Source organism: Notolepis coatsorum (genome assembly GCF_963971535.1).
Source record: "Notolepis coatsorum genome assembly, chromosome: 7".
Taxonomy (NCBI): domain Eukaryota; kingdom Metazoa; phylum Chordata; class Actinopteri; order Aulopiformes; family Paralepididae; genus Notolepis; species Notolepis coatsorum.
Genome location: NC_140171.1, coordinates 125749678 through 125772319, shown reverse-complemented (window position 1 = coordinate 125772319; position 22642 = coordinate 125749678). Strand labels below are relative to the sequence as shown.

General features: G+C 40.3%; 1 protein-coding gene across 2 annotated transcripts in view; it reads left to right on the top strand.

The window, feature by feature from the left end:
• The window catches only part of slc44a2 (solute carrier family 44 member 2 (CTL2 blood group)), a 64246-nt gene that overhangs the window by 15699 nt on the left and 25905 nt on the right, over positions 1–22642 (top strand). The window contains exons 1-4 of one of the 2 annotated variants that reach the window (XM_084317909.1): positions 2100–2189; positions 18643–18691; positions 18930–19003; positions 22247–22331. In XM_084317909.1, coding sequence (XP_084174035.1) covers positions 2168–2189; positions 18643–18691; positions 18930–19003; positions 22247–22331 — 230 coding nt within the window. In that variant the 5' untranslated portion in view covers positions 2100–2167. Of the gene's footprint in view, positions 1–2099; positions 2190–18642; positions 18692–18929; positions 19004–22246; positions 22332–22642 lie in introns of those variants that run through there. The other variant, XM_084317908.1, reaches the window with a different exon arrangement.

Genomic DNA, 22642 nt, shown 5'->3' with positions numbered 1-22642 from the left:
TTTACATTATTACAGTCATAATAGAACATTCTAGAACATTTGTGATGTCACAGTATGATGTCATGACCGAACATTCTAGAACATTTGTGATGTCACAGTATGATGTCATGATCGAACGTTCTGGAATAGGGCTGGGCGATATGGAAAAAAATCATATCGCGATAACGATATGATAATTTTATTTTATTTCTCGATATCGATAATTATCGAATTGTTATAAGTATAAATTTTTTTTTTTTTTTTTTTTTTTTTTTTAACAACAGATGTATGTTTATTTTGCAGCAATTCTTTGTCATTGCCACCATCTTTAGTGTTACATCCCCTCACACTCCAGTTCTCAGGCTGCAGCTGGTTTAAAAGCTAAAGTAAACCGGCTTCTCTGCTGGCTGTGGCTCCAGAGGAGTTGAACAGTTCTGGCTCTGCTAGTTTATTTTCGATCTTTTGGCGCTTTTTTGGTGGACAAACCACCGCACATGTGCACTGTGACTCGTGACTGGAGTCTAGTTCTGCTAGCACACATAGCCTACTGTGTACAGACGGTTTCAAAATGTATTTTAAATTAGAAAGCAAACAAAATAAATGGACAAGAGAAAAAGAAATCTGAATTTGGTCAGTATTGTCATTTGGACAAGCAAAGCCATTACTTTAAGTTGCAGGCAAGAAAGACAAGTCTGTCCACTGTCTCTGGTTTTAAAACTGCCCTGTTGCAGGTAAAAAAAAAAAAAAAAAAAAAAAAAAAAAAAAACGATTTCGATTATTAAAATATATCGCGATATTTATCGTTATCGTTATATCGCCCAGCCCTATTCTGGAATGTGTTTTGATTGATTGATTGATTGAAAAGTTTATTAACAGATTGCAGAATGGGTACAGTACAGTACAGCTCAATACATACAATTGTTAAGGGGATGCAGACCAGAGAAAGACTTTCGTCTTGTTTACATCAGGGTCCCCCATTTTCAATTCATCATAACATTTATATGACACACACGACATACAGATAGACAGTACTGCTACATCTATACATTTATGAGATACCAGATTTGCAAATACAGTACTGTTTGTGATACAAAAAGTGTCCAGAATAAGAGTATACATTTGACGTAGAAACTGTACATTGGAGGAGGTTGGGTAGGTGGGGTGGAGTTGGGTGGGTGGGTGGGGGGCTGCACATTGGAGGTGGTGGGGTGGGGGGGGGGTTGGGTAGGGGGGGTGGGGGACACTGTACACTGTACATTGGAATACTGACAAAGCCATACTTGGTCGGTCATTTACTGTACAACTGGGTTAGGACAATTGCAGTCTCCCGTAGGTGTTCTTTGAGAGTGTTTTTGAAAGTGGGTAGTGATTCACATTCCTTTACACAGCTTTGGGTAGGGCGTTCCACATTGATGTGGCATAATTGCGAAACGTGTTTAGTCCCTTGTTTGAGCCGAATCTGGGTTTAACATGATTTGTGGAGCTCCCTCTGGTGTTGTGATCGTGGTATTCACTGACCTTTGGGAAGTATTTTGACATGTACATGGGTACCTTGGTCGTGTAGTGTATCTTGTAGACCAGGCCCATTGCAGAAGTTGCTGTACTCTGTCGTCTACTCTAAGCCATCCTAGGTTGTCAAAGTGGGCAGGGGTGAGGTGGGTTCTAGGAGTCAGGTCAAGCAGTAGTCTGACTAGTTTGTTTTGAGATGTTTGTAATTTGTTTTTTAGTGCCTTTGAGGTGCTTTGGTACCATGAGGTGCAAGCATAGTCGTAGTACCCTTGAATGAGTGCTCCTGCCAGAGTCTTCAGGGTATTCTTGTTTACCAGAGAGGAGATCCGGTACAAGAATCGAGTTCGTTGGTTGACTTTTTTTATTACATTGGATGCCATTTTGTCACAGGAAAGATTAGCCTCTAGGATGGAACCCAGGTAGGTAATGTCATAGTGTCATAACCGAACATTAATAATTTAACTAGAAGAGGAGGCAGAGCTGATAAGCTAAAACTAGTTTTGTGACAGTTTGAGTGAAGACGGAAGTGACAACTTGGTGGCTGACACGACTGACACACTTCTGACAGGAAGGAGACATATGGACGCAGCTATTGTACACACGCAGCTCTCACTGAAAGATCTCTAGAGGAAGAGACTTGTTGATGGAAAAATACTGAGAAAGGAATAAGAACCGTGGAATGACGAAACATGGAAAGAAAGGTACTGTCTGAGTCACAGTCTTTCAGTAGGACAGGTTTGTGATGGAAGCCTGGGATTTTTTTTTCTTTTAACTTTTTTTAGCCTGCTTTTTTACTGTATGAAGCACACTCTCAGGGGCTCATACAGAACCAAGCATTTCACCGTAAAGTACATGCATTTTATATGTGACAAACTTGAAACTTGGATGGAGGAGCGCGTTTGGACTTTCAGTTTTGTTGACATGTTTAGAATGTAGGACTAGATTATGTCATATAGAATTTACCGTCACAGGTTCTATAACCTCTGACTGCACTGTCTATATATGTTGATGATGGTTTTATTGATGAAAGAAATAATAATCAAATACCATGAGGCCACGAGCACCTGTGTTTCTCTTGCGTGTGGAGGAGCAGTGGATTAGAGCGAGAGTCGAGTATGACTCACCGACAGTTCCATCTCATGTTGACGGTACCACAGTAGTATGTCATGTCTGGGACTTGGCTCAGAATCACATACGCCATTGGTAACGGTTGCAATTATTTTCAGAATAGTTAATGCTCTCAACAAGTTACTGTCATGCTGTAGATGTCAACAAAAGGGTGTAACACAGGATATGTGTGGTACTGATTCAGACAGTACTACACATATCCTTACTGGCACCAGTATTGGTTTGAGATGAGGCTATAATGACAGGACGTTGGCGTAGTCTGCATCGTTTCAAATTTTTCTGTTTTTCAAAATGCTTTTTGTTTGTTTTTGCTGACAATTTACCGGTGGCATATATGTTAACACTTTGAGTGCCAGCCACGACATATGTCGTTATTTCATGCTTTTTTTTAATTAACGATCTGAATTCATATTTCATCAACCGAGTCTCCCGTTGGTACAGCAGCCCCTCTAGGAGCTCCGATGGGAAAATACCGCCCCCTATCGTCTATTCCTGTGTAACTGCAGGCCATTCGATTATACTGGTGGATCTGGCTCCACTATGCTGGCGAGCCGTCTGATAAAGAGGGAAGTGATCGCGAGATGGAAAGCAGCCTGGAATATATATTTACAGCAGCCAATAATCAATCAATAAACGCGATCGATATTTGGAATGGCGATCAGGAATTGGAATAATCTTTTTGGAGAACATCTGATCTAAGGTAAGGAGTCTATGTTACCAGTTTTAGGATAATCAGAGCTGTTTTCACTGAGATAACAGCGTGTCCCGTATGTGTATATGTGTGTGTGTGTATGTGTGCTGTTGAGGAAATAAGATAATCAATTTCTCAGCTTGCTTATATAGCGTGCATAAGTACACATATACTATCGATAATCTTGTGTTTTATTTTTTTATTATTTTTTAAACATAACATAAAATTAGATATACAAGCATTAATTAACAGTACACTAGGGCTGGGCGATAAAACGATAACGATAAATATCGCGATAAATTATTTCCTCGAAATAAACATGAAACGTGGTCGCAAAGTTTCGATATATCGATTTTCCAAGTTTGGCTCCGCTCAGCCTCGGCTCAACACACTCACTAACAACAACCAACGTTACGTGATGACGTGCTTACGCACCACAGCTCCAGATGCGCTACTGTTTTGGTTTAGGACTCAAGGCTGGCTAGGATAGTTAGCTTGCACGGCGCTATTTTATATATTTACGTGCCGAGTATGTGTGTGGCGTGAATTCTGATGCCACGGTTATAGTAGTGTGTGGTATACGGTGGACGTCGTTGCAATGTATTGGGGCGGAACAGAGTATTTTAGGGATATTTAAGACATTTGGATACATGGGTAGCTAGGATAATTAGCTTGCACGGCGCAATGGTATAGTTTGGCTAGCTAGGATAATTAGCTTGCACGGCGCTATTTTATATATTTACGTGCCAAGTATGTATGTGGCGTGAATTCTGATGCCACGGTTATAGTAGTGTGTGGTATACGGTGGACGTCGTTGCAATGTATTGGGGCGGAACAGAGTATTTTAGGGATATTTACTAGTACATTGTCATGGGATACACTGCTCGCTCTGGCTAACTGCTAACGTGCGCGGACTGATGACGACATCAACTCGAGACATTCGCAGCAGAAAAACAAGTCTATTAATAGCCCGTCCATCGGCGCCGGGCATAATAAGTTAATTAAACTTGACAGACATTATATCGACGATAATTATCGATATCGAGTTATATGATTTTTTTTTAATAATTTTATCGCAATAACGTTTTTGGCCATATCGCCCAGCCCTACAGTACACATCCAATGAAATCACCATTTAAATAAATGTAGTATACGAGATATACACCTAATACTTGCTATCTAATACCCTACATACATATGCTCTCGCTCGCTCCCCCCCCCCCCGGACGCGTCTACCTTAATGATAAGCAAGCAGTGCAAAAATGCGGAAGCATTCGTCACCGCACGCCACTACGGTAAAGCGCCTTTCTTTTCAGGCCCGCTTTGGGAGCTGTCGCGCGGAAATAGGCTGTCTATTGCCATTCTCTTTGACAAACTCTAACCTTAACCAGCTCCTTAACAGCGCCTAAACTTAACCGTTCTAACCTTAACCAACTCCGAAACAATGCCTAACCTTAACCTTAACCTTAACCTTAACCATGCCTAACCTTAACCATAGAAATTATATTGCCATTCTCTTTGACAAACTCTAACCTTAACCAGCTCCTTAACAGCGCCTAAACTTAACCGTTCTAACCTTAACCAACTCCGAAACAATGCCTAACCTTAACCTTAACCTTAACCATGCCTAACCTTAACCGGCGAAAGAATACACGTTAAAAAAAAAATCACGTTAAAAAAATAATATTCGATGGGATTCGAACTCGCCAGCAAAGGAGCCATAGGATCCACAGCCATGTAGTCTTGCCAATTGAGCTATTTCTAGATACTGAATAAGGGGCGGTGACTTATATATATTGAGCTCCGCTCGTGTCGAACCAAGGCGGGATCTCATGCGCATGCGCGGGCACCTCGCGCGAGCACGGCGGCGCACGCACCTGAGCGAGCACGCCGCCGCCGGTGCACGCACGGGCGCTGGGCGGCGGAAAATGAAAGGCGCATTACCGCACGCCACTACGGTAGAATGCTTCCGCATTCTTGCACTGCTTGCTTATCATTAAGGAAAAGGCCCCCCGGACCCCCACTTGGATAATCCATCCATTATCATTCGCTCCTAACCAGGCACTACTACAATTCATATGCTAGCTTTTATTCTCTCCACCACTTCTAACCACATTGCAATTTTGGTTTCACTGACACTTAAAATTCTTGCTGTAGATATTTCTAGATAAATCACATCGAGATATGTAAGAACCCAAACCTTCCGACACATTTTTTCCGGTTGAAACCATCGTGATGCTATCAGCTTTTTAGCCGCTGTGATACCAGATAAAACTAATCTCTTTAGCTGTATAGGGACTGCAAACTCAAAAACATCATTCAACAGCAATACAGAGGGGTGTACAGGTATATTCAGAATTAAGAAATTTGATAATTGCTGGGACACTTCTTTCCAGAATATCTTAACTGGTGGGCAATCCCAGTACATGTGCATAAATGTACCCTCATCCCCATTTGTACATAAGGAGCATTTGGAGTCTTGTTTAAGTCCCATTCTGTTCAATCTTATAGGAGTCAGGTATGTCCTATGAATATAGTTAAGATTAATTTGTTGATGGTCCGGGTTACGTGACGCAATTCAAGCGTTTGCCCAGACTTCTTGCCAATCAAAATTTATTTCCAGGTCTGGTATATCCCTCCTCCAGACTAAGTCTAGGGGGAGGATTCCATACGAGGACGTTAGTAATTGATGATAAAAATCTGATACAAAACCTCTCGATGTCTCTCTTTCATAGAAGAATTTGTGGTATCTGTGGTGTTCAATTGGTATCCTTAATGGGACTCCATGAGCCTTCAAACATACCAATAACTGTGCGTAAAAAGAATGTGTGGAACTGGTGAGATAAATTTTTTTATATGTATGTCTTTATATCTACAAAAACCCTGTTTGTTGAAAACATCTCCTAATGTGTGTATGCCCTGCTTTTCCCATTTAGGGTATCTTATAGGTCGTTTTCCAATCAGGAGTGCATTGTTATTGAATAGGGGAGTATGACTGCCATTTATGTGGGTTAGAATATTTTTTGTGTGTTTCACGCCATATCCGGATCGCATGAGTAATAATGGGGCCACATTTCAATTTGCATTGCTTAATTGATAATTTGGTGTATACTATGTCCTGCAGTCTATGTGGTGCTACTATATTTACCTTTTTTAGATTTTTTTTGATTTGAAGTCTTTATTTCGAACATGCAATGAATACAACAAACAATAACAAAAAAGAAAACAACTCAATCTGCATGTTCGAAAAGGAGTAGGAAGAAGTATACACTTATTTAATCCTACCCCTTTTCCACTACTCAAATGAGTGTACTATTTTAAACATAAAAAAGAAAAAGAAAAAGAAAAGAAAAGAAAAGAAAAAAAAAATATATATATATATATATATATGCAAAACAAAAAACAAAAACTATATATGTATAAAATAAAATAAAATAGAAACAAAATAAAAATGTAAACACCCGTGAATATCAAGTCCCTTCTTCATCCCTGTACCTTGTGAACATAATTACTTCTAAGTTTCTCCAGGATACAGATGCTTGGGAATCAAACCAGGTTGTCAGTGGTCTTAAAGTGTACGCCTTAAAATAGTGGTAAAAATCTGGAAATGCCATACCTCCGTCGGCTTTGTTTCTCTGTGCGGTGGATCTTTTTATACGTGGAGGTTTGTTATTCCAAATAAATTTGTATGCGGTAGAGTGTAATTTTTTCCAGTAACCATCTGGAGGGGGTACCGGTAGCATTGAGCTAATGAAGTTGATTCTAGGTAGGGATGCACGATATTGATATTTTGACACCGATACCGATAACTTTATGCTCCTCAAGCCGATAACCGATATCGCTAACTAGGGGTGCACCGATATATCGGTCGGGTATCGGTATCGGCCGATAAGTGCCTTGTTGACTGCTATCGGCCTATCGGCCGATAAGCTCAAATGTGCCGATAGCAGTCGCCGATAACTAACCATCCATTTGTGTAGCGTCAAGACAAAAAAAAAAAAATTCACTCGCGACCTACCTGCACAACGCCCGCCGTCCGCCCCACACACACACACAAGCTACTGCATCAAAGTTACTATTTATGATTAACAAGGCATTCGTTTTGTGGCATTAACGATATATAGTTAGTGTTACACGGACAATAACATCAGCATATTATTATTACCCATAGCAGCAAGGCATTACTCCGAGTCCGTTCATAGCCGGGAGGCAGACGACTAACGTTACTGGTGAAAATGTGATTTACGTTGGAATACTCCTTTGCCAACTTGCTGTACTTTGCTTGCAGGTCTGCAGCCATTATTACTGGATTAAGAATAGCCCCAACTTTAGCCAACGTAACGTTATGGCTAAACCTTTAACATTAGTTAACCCTAGCTTTCGGTTAGCTGTTCAATGCTAATGTAATAACACAACCAAGCGAATCCATCAGAGCTCCCCATCAACACCGCTCTGTCGGGAGGATGGCATTTAAGAAAGTATCTGCTGTTAAAATGACACAAACATTCGTTTTGTGGCATTAACGTTATTATAGTTAGTTACACGTTCAATTACATCAGCATAGTATTTACCCGAAGATAGCAAGCAAGCCGTGCATAGCTCGGTTACATTCCGTTGCTCATTCCGTACCCAACTACACATTCTGCAATCTGTTAATAAAGTTTTCAACCAGACAAATGTATAGAAAGGCTTTGTTTTATTATAACATTTGTTGCAGTAAAATCATTGTGTCTCGTTTGGCCATCCTGTGGAGCGCGCTGGTCGGCGGGCACTGCCGGGCAGCTAACTTATTAGCTTGTTGTGGTTCTGAGTTTGACTCGCATTCTCACAAGCAGATCAATGGCGGCATGCCCCGAAGTAGAAAAATGAATATTCGCTTGGTGGTAAGCAGGAGGTGGGTGCTAGCGGTGTGGCGTAATTGGCCGAATCGACTGTCAATCAAAATGGTTCCATTGCATTGGTTGAAAGCTCTGGTTGAGAGAATAGTATCCCGCTGCAGGCCGCCAGAATGGTTCCATTGCATTGGTTGAAAGCTCTGGTTGAGAAAATAGTATCCCTCTGCAGGCCGCCAGACGATACTGGGAGAGGGATCAGTGATACCATAAACATATTTCTTGATGTTTCCTTTTTTAAGTAAGTAAAGAGGCCTACAAATACAAACACACATACAAATATACAGTAGTTTCATTAAAAAAATTAAAAAAAAATTAAAAAAAATATTAAAAAAAATTTAAAATACTTATTTTTTGCCACAATTATCGGTATCGGTATCGGTATCGGCCGATTGTGTTAGTTGAACAATCGGTATCGGTATCGGTGGCCAATTTTCATATCGGTGCACCCCTATCGCTAACCGATATTTATTGTATTAAAAAATATTTTGTTATGGGCGGCTAGGTGGTGTAGTGGGCAAGGCACTCACCACCAGTGTGGAGACGCTAGGATTCGCATGTTCGAATCCAGCTCTCCACATTGTTTTCAGTTTAGCTGGTCGTCCGCAGTAATACACATTGGCCGTATTACGGGGAGGGAAACTGAAGGGTGGGGATCGGGCGTTGTGAACAAGCGACTCCTACAAGTCGGTTGGTGCGCCTGCGCAGTAGAATCAGGAAGTGTCGGGGGCAGCGTGAGCCTCCCACGCGTTACTCCTCGACACTGAGATCGAGCTGCGCAGGTGAAAAGATGCGACTGCTGTTACCTCAAGTACCGGAGGGGACTTGTGCTATGTATGACTTAGTCCACATTGCAGCCGGCTTGTGGGAGGCAAGAAACAGCGTTCGTGACAGGGGAGGGTTGAATTGGATGATACGAAAAAATTGGGATGGGAGAAAAATATAGAAAAATGGGAGAAAAAGTGGATCAAAAAAAAAAATGTGTTAATGTATTTTTTTTTTTTATCAAATTTCTTTTTTCTTTTTCTTTCCAACATGAAACAAAACATATCACAATACAATAATAATAATACATAAAAAGACTTCCCAGGACAATAACTTAACACCAACTTAAATGTATATTCCTGTAGTTTTGACCTAACCAGACAACAGAAACAAAAGCCAAGACAACAGTTTTGACTGATAAAGTGACCATATTTATTTTTCCAAATGAAAATTCACAATCCGTCAACAACTTATAATACATCCAACCTAAGACGCTCAAAGCTTTTTTTTTTTTTTCTTCTTTTTTCAAAGCTGTCCGTCTTGAAAGAAAGGCTTTGAGTGGACACATAGCCTAGCAGGTCGCCTGCGGCATCACCACCGCTGCGATGGTGTTAGAAGCCTACGACGACGGCGCGAGCACGCTTGTACCTATTGACGAGTCGTTTGCTAAATTAAAGAAGTTTGACAGAAATTACCCAAGCCACTAGCTTTTAAGCAGTCCTTGGTGGTGCAAATTAACCTGGCTCTACGGAGCAATAAGTGACTGCGTATTCAACCAAGGGTTGCATCAGCCATGAAAGGGGCTAGCTTTGCTTAGCTCCCCGCGTCGTCGCAGGATTTTAAGTTAACACAATAACACACCATCGCAGCGGTGGTGATGCCGCAGGTGACCTGCTAGGTTGGATGTATCACAAGCCGCTGCACTTTTCCCTCCTTGTGGAACTTCTGCATTGCATTTATTACAAATAGCAAGCAAACTTTTCCCCTCTGAAACAATCCCCACTAGCGTCGCCATCTTTGTTTACATCCGCGCTGCTTTCAAGAAACGTACGTGGCTACGTCACAGCCAAGAAAGGCGCTGGATTTGTGTAAAACGCCCTGTTCCTAAACCACACGCTACCAGTCGTACCACAGTACTGGCAAAACGGGAGGAGCCGACAGTCAAAACAAACGCACTTCATCCAAATTCACCCACACCGCATTTCTTTTACCAAAAAATATATTATATTATCGGAGCTATTAATAACGTTATCGGGTTTATCGGGATGACGTCATAATTGCTGATATCGGCCCGATAATTATCGTGCATCCCTAATTCTAGGTAGGACATCCATCTTAACTATTGATACCTGTGCCTGTACTGAGTTTTTAAGTTTGGACCACCTGTCAAAGTCGTATTTGATCTTATCTTGGATTTTTATGTAATTGTACTTCACCGTTTGGCTTATAGTAGGGAATACTTCAACTCCTAAACATCTGAAGTGTTTGACCATTGGTATTTCTTTTGGAAGGAGTATATTTTTTGCAGGGGCATTGAGTGGAAGGAAAGCCGACTTTGGTCAATTTATCCTAAATCCTGATAGATTGCCAAAGTCATCAATCAACTTGAGAAGATGAGGCATTGAGGTGTTAGGGTTTTGCATGAACAGTATTACGTCGTCCGCATATAAACTAATTTGATGTTGTGTGCCCTTGATTGCGATTGGTTCTATGGATTGGGATTGTCTTATATATTGTGCTAAAGGCTCTAATGATAAAGCGAATAGTCCGGGGCTAAGAGGGCAACCCTGTCTAGAAGAGCGTGATACCGGAAAGATATCGGAGGTGATTATACCTGTTGTAATCATGGCCGATGGGTCTTTGTATAATACTTTAATCATATCAATGAATCCTTTTCCTAACCCCATCCTTTCTAATACTGCCCATAGATAAGACCATTCCAACCTATCAAAAGCTTTCATCGCATCCAGGGACAGCATCGCCTTAGGTGTGGTGTCATCCTTGCTGGCATCTAGCACATGTAATAACCGTCTTATATTATCCGTGATCAAGCGGCCTCTTATGAAGCCAGTCTGATTCGGATGAACTAAAGACGTCATATGCTTTTGAAGTCTGATGGCTAATACCTTGGAGTACAGCTTGATATCGGTTCCAAGGAGGCTTAAGGGTCTATAACTACCGCAATCGGTGGGGTCTTTGTCTTTTTTAAGGAGGACTGTTTTGAGTGCAATATTGTCGTTCTTATGGAAGTTCCCCTCCTTGATTGAATATAAAATCATATTAAGTAATAGGGGTCCAATTATATCCCAACATGAGAGGTACATTTCTGGTGGGATACCGTCTCTTCCAGGAGCCCTACCACTTTGCATTTCAGATATGGCCTCCCTAAGTTCATCTAGTGTGATGGGTGTTTCTAACTGTTTAGCGTCATCCTCTGATAGTTTAGGGAGGTTAATTTGATTAAGATATGTGTCCATTTTGTTTTGATCAAAGGTCGTTTCTGATTTATACAAGTTGGAGTAGAACTCTTTGAATGTCTCGTTGATTCTTTTAGGGTCTGTCACAAGTCCTTGCTGTGCTTTAATGGTAGTTATATCTGCAAATTTTGCGTTGACTCTTAACCGCATAGCTAGTAGGTGACTTGGTTTAGAACCATGAAAGTAATGCTGTTGTCTTGTGCTACGTATTTGTACTTCAGATTGTTGTTTATAAATGGCATTAATCTCTTTTTTTAACACATTAATTTGAGTTTCCAGTCGAACCGAGTAGTTGTATTGTAAAGAGGATTGTAAAGAGGAAAATAACGTAGAGTAAAGCGTTTCCAGCTCTGCCAGTTTTGAGCAGCGATTCTTGCGTATTTTGGAGGAAAAGTACCCGGTAAAATCCTTGATCAATCCCTTTACCGACATCCATAATATTCTGGGGTCCTGTACCGATTTCGCATTCTCCAGTAGGAATACAGAAATAGCTTCTTTGAATTGTGTATTGAATTCCTTGTTTTTCAACAATATCGAGTTAAATCGCCATCTTGGGGCTCGGGATGACAGTATACCAAATTATCCTTTTAGGAGTAAATAACAGTGATCTGATAGTGCATTGGGTACCATTTCCACGTCATAGTTATCAAATAGTCTCGGGGATGCAAAAACATAATCTATTCTGGAAAGTGTGTTATGTCTTTCGGGTTGTAGGGTTGAGTGATCGCCATAGATCATTTACACCTGTATTCTTAGACCAATCCTTTAACGCATTAGATGCATTTTTCTGTTCGTTGGAAAAGGTGGGATAAGATTTATCCATCCCAGGATCCCAAATGGCATTAAAATCCACACCAATTATAAATGAGTATTCAGGAAGGTTTAACATTGTTCTGGTAAGTGTAGTGTAGAAGTTAGCTTCGTACAAATTTGGGGCATATACCGCTACCAACGCTATTTTCCTATTCCTGTATACAATTTTAGCTATGGTTATCCGACCATCTGTATCAGACCATACTTCTTTCAATTCAATATTCAACTTCCGTTTCACGACTATAGCAACTCCACGGGTTCTCGTTCCAAAGGAAGAGTGACTAATGTTATGATATATGTTGTCCGCTAACGTAGCTTTGTCTTCCACTAAAATGTGCGTTTCCCTTAGAAGAGCCACGTCAACCTACTATCGATAATCTAGCGTTTATTTGAAAACTATTCATAAATAGGCCGACAAATGACAATGTGTCTAGTGTATTCGAGAATATTCCAATAAATGCTGTTTATGAGGGAATCTTTCTATTTTCTGAACATTTTCGAAAAAACTATAGCTTTTCGAAATGCTATAAAAAGGATATGAACCAATTAAAAAACAATCCGTTTCGACAATGTTGACTGCAAACAAGTCATTGATAAGCGACGGGCAGATTAGACACATTAGCCATAATTTAAAACATAGATTATGCGTTTTTAACGCTATCATTGAAGTGGGTGGCGGCATTCAAGGGGGTAAAAAGGAAAACACGGCCGGCATTGAAAGTGTTAATAGACAGTACTGGGAGAAGGACATTGTATTTCTTTTGATACACTTTGTATTAGGGCCGGGAGGTATGACCACAACAATCATATCACCATATTTGTCTTAGTTTTGACGGTATAACCGTATGTGACTGACTATCGTTTTCCAGTACAAATTACATTGTGATTATGACATCCTTTTTTCTTTACGTCTTTATCTTGTAATACAATTGTAATATTTTTATTAACTTAAAAATATAAATTTTGTATATATATATGTATGTAAAATATATATATATATATATATTCTTTTATATACAATATGTATATATATCGTGAACGACAGTATAGTAAAAACTCATACCTTTGTTTGCATAGATCCATGACGGTAACCTTCATATTCGGTACTTTGTATTGTACACGTCGTGCTTTGAACATGATGATCTCACTAACAGACTGAGTAGACTTGGCAGATCGCTGCTTCTGTCCTGCTGTTACCATGGAGGCCACGAATGTCCAGAGGGAACTCTCACCACTGTCACCAGGGAGCCATTTTGTGGTTGCTAGGCATGTCAGTCTGGCGGGAGATTCCTTTTGTTATGGGAAATGTTCTAGTTTTGTCAATATACACTGACATCATGTAAATTGCACAGTATGTATTGTGTATACATGCATCGTGCGCATGCACACACACACACAAATTCATACAGTAGCCTAGTAGATAAGTGTAGATTAAATACATGCATACATGCTCACTCACACTCACTCACTCACACACACATAGCCTACAATATACTACACACAATGCAATATTTGTCTACTGTCTTGCATGGGATTCAACATTTTGAGGATGCACATGTATACATGCAATAAAGTGCTCACGGTAGTGGGTCTCATTCCCGAAAAATTTTCAAAGAGTTATTCTGGAAGACTTATCTTGGAACCACTGAGACAGAATCAATGACAAGTTCACTCTGAGTCCTGAACGTGCTGGTAATATGTCTTAAGTGGCTGAAACGGTCACACAAATTATATGATCTGATATCTGCTTGGAGAATGGCATTCTGTTTTAAACTCGAAAACGCGTTCCTGTTCAGGTCATTTGCATACAAAACAACGCCTCCAGAGCTCCTTATAAGGCAAAGTAATGACGCAGTGTGTGGAAATGGATGCGGAAGCGCTTTGCAAGTCTTGCGACCCATCGAAATGGAGATTAGATGAATGTATTGTCATCATATACAGCTCGTGGTACACCTGCCGCACCGTGCGCACACACACACACACACACACACACACACACACACACACCCACCCCCCCCACCCACCCAACCCCACGCCACATCAAATGTATATACTCTCTTTTCTGGACTCTTTTTGTATCACAAACAGTACTGTATTTGCAAATCTGGTATGTCATAAATGTATAGATGTAGTAGGGGTGGGAATCACCAGTTTCATCACGATACGATATCGATTCTTTGGACAACGATACGATATTTGCCGATATCACAAAGTCTGCCACGATACGATTCGATTCGCCTGCGATCGATATGAGACGATATTATGTGCCCATTTAACACAATCAGTCACATTTAGATCAACAAAAAAAGGCTATGGAAATATCAATTGACGTTTTTATTTTTGAGCTCTTCCAGACATTTAAACTAAAAACAATCTTTTGTTTTTAATACAAATAGACCTCCTGTTCACTGTAAAGTGCCACGTTTTTATATATTGAGCTTTAAACTTTAAGTAAAATGTTTTGTAACTCACAACACGCAAGCTAAAACCCCTTCCTCTCCCAAACCGTTCCTACAATTATTTTATGTTGCATGATGATCATGAATACATTCATTATGTATTCATGTTTAAATATCAACATTATCTGTCCATCCTCAGTAAATAATATCAATATAATAATACTCCTGACTTCATCTGGTATTTTCAAACGCGCACACACACACACACACACACACACACACACACACACACACACACACACACACACACACACACACACACACACAGACAGAATGCCCCCGCCCGCCCCTCCTTCCCCTCTCCTCTCTCCGTTTCTCTCTCTCTTAGCTTAGTTAGCTTAAGCAGCTAATGTAATGTTAATTTAGGTCTGCCCACGCGACGTGGGCATAAAAGAATGGCGACGATGCAAAGCATATTAGATGCATTTGACCTGTTGCGGGGGGGAAACTGCACAGACTTATATCGGCTCGCAAAATAGAGGCTCCCTAGAGCTACACAGAGTTTCACAATACTGGGCGCGGGGCGGATATGACGTCGCCGTCGCCGGATTTTCAAAATAAGAGTATCGCAATATGAATAGATCTTTTTACGTTGCATCGATCCTATTTGATTATTGATAATAGATCGATATATCGATCTGGATCGATGTATCGTCTAGGGGTGGGACGATACATCGATCCAGATCGATACATCGATGTAATTATCAACAATCGAATCGGATCGATGCGATGTAATAAGATCGATTCATATCGATACTCTTATTATTTTGAAAATCCTGTGGCGAGTCTCATATCCGCCCAAGAACAACAGCAGTAGCTCCGTGTGTGTAGATGTTACAGCATAGCATTCTCCCTTTCTGTGTGTGTGTGTGTGCGCGCGTCTTTGGAAAGACCAGATGAGGTCAGAGGAGTTTGATGTTTAAATGTTATTTAAACATAAACAATATAATACATAATAAATGTAGGCCTATACATGATCATGCAACATCAACAAATTGTTGTAGGAACGGTTTGGGAGAGGGAGGTTGTGAGTTTTGAGTTCCAAAAAATTTAGCTTAAAGTTTAAAGCTCAATATATAAAAACGTGGCACTTTACAGTGAACAGGAGGTCTATTTGTATTAAAAACAATAGATTGATTTTCCTTTAAATGTCTGGAAGAGCTCAAAAATACAAATGTCAAATGATATTTTCATTACCTTTTTTTTGTTGATCTAAATGTTACTGATTGTGTTAAATGGGCATATGATATCATCTCATATCGATCGCAGGCACCTGAATCTAATCGTATCGTATTGTATCGTGAGAGACTTTGTGATATCGGCAAATATCGTATCGTTGTCCAAAGAATCGATATCGTATCGTATCATGATGAAACTGGTGATTCCCACCCCTAGTATCATCCCACCCCTAAGATGTAGCAGTACTGTCTATCTGTATGTCGTGTATGTCATATATGTTATGATGAATTGAAAATGGGGGACCCTGATGTAAACTAGAAGAAAGTCTTTCTCTGGTCTGCATCCCCTTAACAATTGTATGTAATTGAGCTGTACTGTATTGTACCCATTCTGCAATCTGTTAATAAAGTTTTCAATCAATCAATCAAACAAAGGTCTGTCCCATTGTATACCAATCAATGGGATATATTGCATGTTCACCTGCATTCTTTCAAATGTATATAATTAATCATTAAAACAGATGTGTAACAAATAAAAAATACAAATTCCACAGAAGGCATTAAATAATTATTATTTTCAATCATTTCACAATAATTGCATAATTGTGTTTGAATATCTGAGTAATTAAAGTAATTATACATTTGTCCAAAATAGCTGGTTCAGATATGGTTAAGCAGCTGCCCTGTGATCAGATTAATCCATATTATTTATTTTTCCGACATCAAATAACGTAATTTCTTATCGTACAAATATTGTCATATTTATATTAATTATGATTAAGTAATTAATTCCAAGGAGGCCTGTAGCGTTGACGTGAAGGAATCACTATGAGAACACAGTCTGTCAAGAACCTGTTCCCCCCCACGGGGTCTGTACCGACCCCTTTTGACATTATGATCATATATTAATATTTTTATGAGTGATGCAACAAATTAGCGTTTTTTAAATCAAACGTTTTCAAGTATTAACATCACTAAATTGTCACAAAAGCATGTAGAATGTAAAACGTTAGGTTGGCAATAGGTTAGCAATAGGTTCAAAGTGTCATTATATCGTTTTAAGTTTTCTATTTGCGATCGTCTATCCAAGCCGGAACCGGAAATGGAAGTTTTGAACCATGGGAATTGTAGTTTTTTTGCGGCCATTTTGTAGAGGACATTCATAGCTGTCGGGCGTCTCTACATTTCGTAGCTCCATTTCTGCAGACCCCTCTCTGATTGGCCACTGTTGCCCAATCGCGTGACGAGCTGTGTCTTTGCCCATTTCCGCGTCGAACAGCCTGCAAACTACCTGGCGTTCTATCGCCATGCTCTAAGACAAACTAACCTTAACCAACTTCGAAAGAGTGCCTAAGCTTAACCGTCGAAAGAACTTGCCGTCACGCTCTAAGACAAACTCTAACCTTAACCAACTTCGAAAGAGTGCCTAAGCTTAACCAGTGTAGAAACAGGCGTGGGCCAATCAGAGAGGGGTCTGCAGAAATGGAGCTACGAAATGTAGAGACGCAGCTGTCGGCCAGCGTTGGAATTTCTCCGATCTACACTTCCTGTCACATACTATGGTGGTTCAAAGTTCAGCGTTCTGAATGAATCATATCAATAATTGTTATGATTCGCGATAATAAGCCACAAAAGGTAACGTTTTTGACAAATATTGAAACGCAGTCAGTTTCTCCTCACTATTGTTATCATGTAGGAACAATTAGATCTGAAATTAGTTTCAAAACGGTTACACTGTGGGGGAAATAAAAAAGTACAGTTGATTACAGTAGATATTATTATCTGTTATTATGCATGCCTGGTGATACTAAATCCAAATTGAACTTCGGCATTTGAAAGATACTATATGTATATATATATAAATGTGCGAATTGGCTATAATAAGGTAATGTATAAGCATATATTCTATATTCTATAATAATATTTCAAATTGCATTGGTCCGGATGGGAGAATTCAGTACTGTATATACAGAACCTTCGGTTTTATCATCTTCCCTTTATTAATTCCCTTAGATTCTTTGTACACATGATCTCAAGAGGGTACTGAACGAGGTCAGTGGTAGTTTTTTAAGTTTGGTCATTATTATCATGGTGTTATTCACTGTCAAAGATGCAAAGAAAAATCATAATTCATATTTTCCTTTGTTTCATCACACTTTAAGCAAGCCTAGTAATAGACACAATATGTCTGACACTGTGAATACATTCACTGAGGTCCATAGATGTACCTAGATACCAAGAATATGCAAATAGCCCTTGTAAAAGTGGAGCAATATTCTATTTACCTAGGTATACATTTTATGCGGATTTTCACCTGGGGTGGAACAGGTTTTTTAATTAGTCAATCAATCATAAGACTGCTCCTCAGCACTCTTAAATCTGCTCTCAGCCAAGATCAAATCTGATCTCAGGAAAATTTGGGGACTCACGCTCCCAGCCCTAATATGTCTTAAATGGGCCGAAATCTGGACGAAATTTTTTGTCGTAAATTCGTTCGGGAATGAGACCCATTGATGTCATTTACCAAACAATAGAGCCTCTCAATGAATTTTTAAGATTCACAAATATGTACTCAAACCAATAATAGTGACGGCCTCTAATGTGAGCCCAGAGTGTATTTCTCCTTTAGTTAGCTGTTCTTTTAGCGGGAGATGTCCTCTGGAAGTGAGTGTGAGGTTCGTTCTGACAGTGTGTGTCAGATTGAATGTGTGATCGCCGACCATCAATAACGCAATCTCTTCTCATCCTCAGGGGAGTCCCGGAAGTTTGACCCGTCCTTCAAAGGACCCATTAATAACAGGTGAGAGTGGTTCTGTTCCACTGTACACTGTACACTCCACTCCACCACCACATTGAAACGGTACAATATATCTTATTCTCTCTCTCTCTCTCTCTCTCTCTCTCTCTCTCTCTCTCTCTCTCTCTCTCTCTCTCTCTCTCTCTCTCTCTCTCTCTCTCTCTCTCTCTCTCTCTCTCTCTCTCTCTCTCTCTCTCTCTCTCTCTCTCTCTCTCTCTCTCTCTCTCTTTCTCCCTCCCAGGGGTTGCACAGATGTGCTCTGCTGTATCCTCTTCTTCTTGGCCCTGTTGGGCTACGTTGCTGTGGGCATCCTGGGTAAGTACTGCTGTAAATACAACACTGCAGCGTTGTGTCACGATACCAAGATTCTGACTTCGATACCGATACCAGACTAAGTATCACGATACCGGTTCTAAAACGATACCACGGCAAAAACCTAAAATATCAGGAAAAGTGATGGGATGTAATATTAGATGACAGAACATGGAAATGTTTTAATTAATAATATTTTGATGCTGTTGAAACTAAAATAATAAAATGATTGTTACAGCTGCTGAGCTAGCTATATAATGTAGCTAATCTACATTTGTTATTACGGTATGTGTTATCTCTCCACTCCACAATATGTTAGTGCTTGTGCCAGCTCAGGAGATAAGATTATATTTTAAAAGATGATATATATATACATAATGTAAATCAATATCTTCCTTTTGAATAAAATAGGCTCAGCCTATTCCTAATTCGTGTCAAAAATAAATGTGTGTCAAAATAGCAAATGCACATACACACACACACGAGAGAAAGGGAGAATGGCTTATAGCAGACTTATTTACATCTCTTATTTTGGAGATCGAGGTCATACTAATCTTGAGTTTCCGACCCCCCAGTAAGCTAACCATGGATAAATCCAAAAAAAGGAAAGTCAGAGGAAAATAGAGGGTTTAATTCAGCGTGGACAGATTCATTTGCTTTCACGACTAACGATGCAGGCTTATGTGGTGAGAAATTTGCGAACAACAACAAATTTACTTTTTATTTGATAAACTTTACACAAATAAGGTAAGGACTCAAATATACCTGCATAGTTCAGGGTTTTATTTTAAACTAGGTCTACAGATGCCAGTGTTGTTTCTCCTCTTCTGTTTTATTTCAAAGTAGGTCTACACATGGTAGTCTTTTTTCAAACTGGACTACTTTTTATTTTATAAATGTTCCACAAATAAGGGAAGGACTCAAATATACCTGCATAGTTCAGGGTTTGTTTGAGGTTTTCCCTTGTTATAACAGGTAAAAACAGCAATAAAATGTAAATATTTTTATTTTTGTTGTTTTATAATTCCAACAAACTGTGTGCTATAAGAATAAAGTATAATAAATCGCAAATTACTTTGGTTATGCAATCGTCAGGCGTTTTATGCTAAATGTGGGGTATGCTTGGGGATAACTATATATAAAACGTTATACACTGTGTTATCTTCATTTTAAGGGTTAATCGGTTTTGCGGCTCCAGATGAATTTTATTTTGTGGGAGGGGGGAAAATGGCTCTTTTGATAGTAAAGGTTGCTGACCCCTGGTTTAGGTCATAATGTACCTACTTACTGGTCACAGGAGTCTTCAATAATGCTAATACATTTTGTGAATACATTTGTTGAAACAACATCTAATGTTGGCAAGCTAAGCATGCATAGCGTGACTTGTGTAGCGTTACTGTTCCGCTGGGAAAGACCGTTCATCACTGCATACAACTTCTGTTCAGAAACGTTGTATTATGAAATATGACTTTTCCCTATGCCTTGGTACACTTCAGCTGCCACTGTTGACACGCACACTATGCAAGGGTGCACTCTCTCTCACTCACACACACACACACACACACTGCTCCGGTCACGCATCCACTCAACTCATATAGAAAATACGGCATCAGGAGGGCGGCTACGTGGCGTAGTGGGCAAGGCGCTCGCCACGAATGCGGAGACGCTGGGATCGCCTGTTCGATCCCAGCGCTCCACATTGCTTTCAGTTTAGCTGGTCGTCCGTACTAATACACATTGGCCGTATTAGGGGGTGGGAAACTGATGGGTGGGGATCGGGCGTTGTGGACAGCGACTCCTACAGGTCGGTTGGTGCGCCTGCGCAGTAGAATCAGAAAGTGTCGGGGGCAGCGTGAGCCTCCCACGCGTTACTCCTCGCCACTGAGAGATCGAGCTGCGCAGGTGAAAAGATGCGACTGCTGTTACCTCAAGTACCGGAGGGGACTTGTGCTATGTATGACTTAGTCCACATTGCAGCCGGCTTGTGGGAGGCAAGAAACAGCGTTCGTGACAGGGGAGGGTTGAATTGGATGATACGAAATTGGGATGGGAGGAAAATATAGAAAAATGGGAGAAAAAGTGGATAAAAAAAACTAAAAAATACGGCATCAGGCTATTCTAAAAGTATCGATACTAATAAAATGGAGTATTGAACCATTTTTAACAGTTGGGTATTGCAATACTTTTCTAGTATCAGTGCAACCCTACAACACTCAGGATCTTATATCATCCTTAGTTTAGTTTAGTTTAGTTTATTATGTTTATTTTGTCAGGGACCCATGTACAAAAACATTAGTCTCAATTAATGAGAAAAGATGCATCGCACCAGATATAGCTATTAGCTCCTTTACACCCACAGTCCTTGGGCAGGTAGACATAAACGGTATAAAATAGGCTACAATGCAATCACATAGCAACAATCATAACCACATTCTCAATCCTAAACCCACACCCACACACACACACACACACACACACACACACACACACACACACACACACACACACACACACACACACACACACACACACACACACACACCCTATGATGAATTGAAAATGGGGGACCCTGATGTAAACAAGACGAAAGTCTTTCTCTGGTCTGCATCCCCTTAACAATTGTATGTATTGAGCTGTACTGTACTGTACCCATTCTGCAATCTGTTAATAAACTTTTCAATCAATCAATCAATCAATCAAACACACACACACACACACACACACACACACACACACACACACACACTGTGGAATAATATAATGATTCCCCAACTCCCTCATGTAAAGACATTCCCCTCCCCTTTGTCTCCTATCCTGTCCCCCCCCCCCCCCACCCATTTGACCTATCAAATGGGTCCCCCCTCCTCCCCCTTTTTCACTATAAAGGGCTCCTCCCGACACCATTCGAGATCTCTACCTGGGCCATTTCAGCTGATCACCCCTAGGGCGAGAACCTCAGCCATTCTCTCTAACTACTATTTGTACATTTCTATCTGTTTGGTTAATAAACCTTGTTATTAACTGAACCTCGGTTGACTGAGAACATTCTTCAGGATATTCACAATATCCCACAACACACACACACACACACACGCACACTCATCTTTGTTTCAAGATGAGTACTTGATAAGCACTGAAACTGTATGGGTATGTTTAATAACAGTGTAATATAACTTTTTTTCTTAGTTTTTTTTCACATAAAAAGACTCATTCTCCCTCTCTCTACCTCTGTTCTCCCCCATGTAGCCTGGTCCCAGGGTGACCCCAGGAAGGTAATCTACGCCACAGACAGCAGGGGCCGGTTCTGTGGACAGACTGGAACACCTCTGGAGTAAGTCCTCCCTCCCTTCCCTTTACACCCACTTATTCTAACTGGTATAGAAGTAGAGGTATTTCCAGGGCTCCAACAACAAGTGTTGTCTGATTGCAGTAAACCGCTGTGGGATAGCAGCTCAGCCATCATCATGGAGTATTTTTATGAATTAATTTATCCTTTAGAGGTCATCCAGCAATATGATTTGCGGTATTTCAACTTGCCAACACTATTTATTCAAAATTAGACGTCCCAGTAACTGTCTACCAGGTAGGATTAATCGGTCAAAATTCTCATTGCTGGTGTTAGTTGGTTAAGCCAGTGGTTCT